General features: G+C 35.2%; 1 protein-coding gene across 1 annotated transcript in view; it reads left to right on the top strand.

Moving 5' to 3' along the window:
* Nucleotides 1–1,463, top strand: part of SYNE1 (spectrin repeat containing, nuclear envelope 1) — a 534,160-nt gene that overhangs the window by 356,710 nt on the left and 175,987 nt on the right. Inside the window, 1 exon segment of the mRNA XM_012646782.1 lies at nt 3–146. Coding sequence (XP_012502236.1) covers nt 3–146 — 144 coding nt within the window.

The raw sequence follows: 1,463 nt of genomic DNA, 5'->3' as shown, positions 1-1,463 counted from the left end.
AGAGGCAGGAACAGGCCCTGCAGAGGTATCGCTGCGAAGCCGACGAGCTGGACCACTGGCTCCTGAGTACCAAGGCCACCCTGGACAGTGCACTGGGTGCACCCCAGGAACCCATGGACATGGAGGCCCAGCTCGTGGACTGCCAGGTACAAAAATGGACTCAAAGGACTATGCCAACATCACAAAGCATATTTTTTAACTATAGAAAACATAGTGGTAAAAAGCCTTGGTATGGATATATGATTTTTCACAATCCATAGACTTTATATATTTAAAGAGTAGAAAAGCAATATATTATAAAAGCAATACATTACATTAAATGAGATCCAAACTTGGATTTAGTTTTTGAAAAAAATTTGCCAATGATATCTGCTCTTTAGAAAATCTTCAGCTTCCTAAGGGACGTTTTAAAATACTGTAGATACCAAAATACCATGGTATCTGTGTTTAGGGGCTAATAGAGAATGCAAACCCAATGAAAACAATTAGTATCAGTGAGTCAGACTGAATGAACACAGAGGAAGTGTCCCTAGATGCTCTGTTGCAAATTGGTTCTAATCCAGATATATTATTTGGAAAACTTTTCCCACTGTCAGTTTTAGGCAGACAAACTAAACATGGGAAAGTTGTCTTTGGGAGCAGAGAATTTGTTTCCTCCCATGTTAGTTCTCTAGGAATTAATGTGAGGGATAATAGCGTTAAGGTGTTTATTCTGATATTTTCTTACCTCTTTATTACAGAAATTTCCAAACACACATCTAAGGATAGAGAATAGATAATGAGCTCACATGTACCCATGATTGAACTTCAGTGATCATCAATGCATATTAGACTTCACACATGGATGAAGTATGCCTTAAAAGCTTTTTCATTTAAATAGGAACTTTCTAGGAAACTCTACCTAATCTGCAGGATTAAATATCAGTTTACACAACTTCTTATTTTTCCTATTTGGAATCAGAAGACATATGTTAAAATCTTTTATTAATGAATACTAACTTTTTTGTTAATATGTAGTATGCCATTTTGGTCATTCCTATTTATGATTTGAGATTCATAATATTGATCGTTATTATCTGGATTTTTTAATGCCTTAGGAAACTTACCTATATGTGTTCAAAGCACTGTTATTCTCTGCCGTGATAGAGATGAATCAGAGTGCTACATGCCAGTGCTTTCAATTCTTTATATTTTCTTTCTAATGTTTCTTTTCTGAGAAGAGGTGTCTATTTTTAGCATTCCCTGCTAGCACTGGAAATTACCACTCGAACTGGCATTTCAAAGTTATGTTTTGTCATTACTGCCACTCTGCCCTTTAGGAGATAACTATTTTTATCGTAACACATGAAGTTCATAATTCAGATAATCTATTTAAGGACTTTTACGAAGTATTCAAATAGTGTTTTCACACTTTAAGAAACTAGAAGCATATGAAATCACACAAATAAACAACAGTTTACTAA

This window comes from Propithecus coquereli, unplaced genomic scaffold (genome assembly GCF_000956105.1).
Source record: "Propithecus coquereli isolate 6110/MARCELLA unplaced genomic scaffold, Pcoq_1.0 Scaffold25, whole genome shotgun sequence".
NCBI classification, from domain to species: domain Eukaryota; kingdom Metazoa; phylum Chordata; class Mammalia; order Primates; family Indriidae; genus Propithecus; species Propithecus coquereli.
This window is presented reverse-complemented; position numbering and strand designations above follow the sequence as displayed.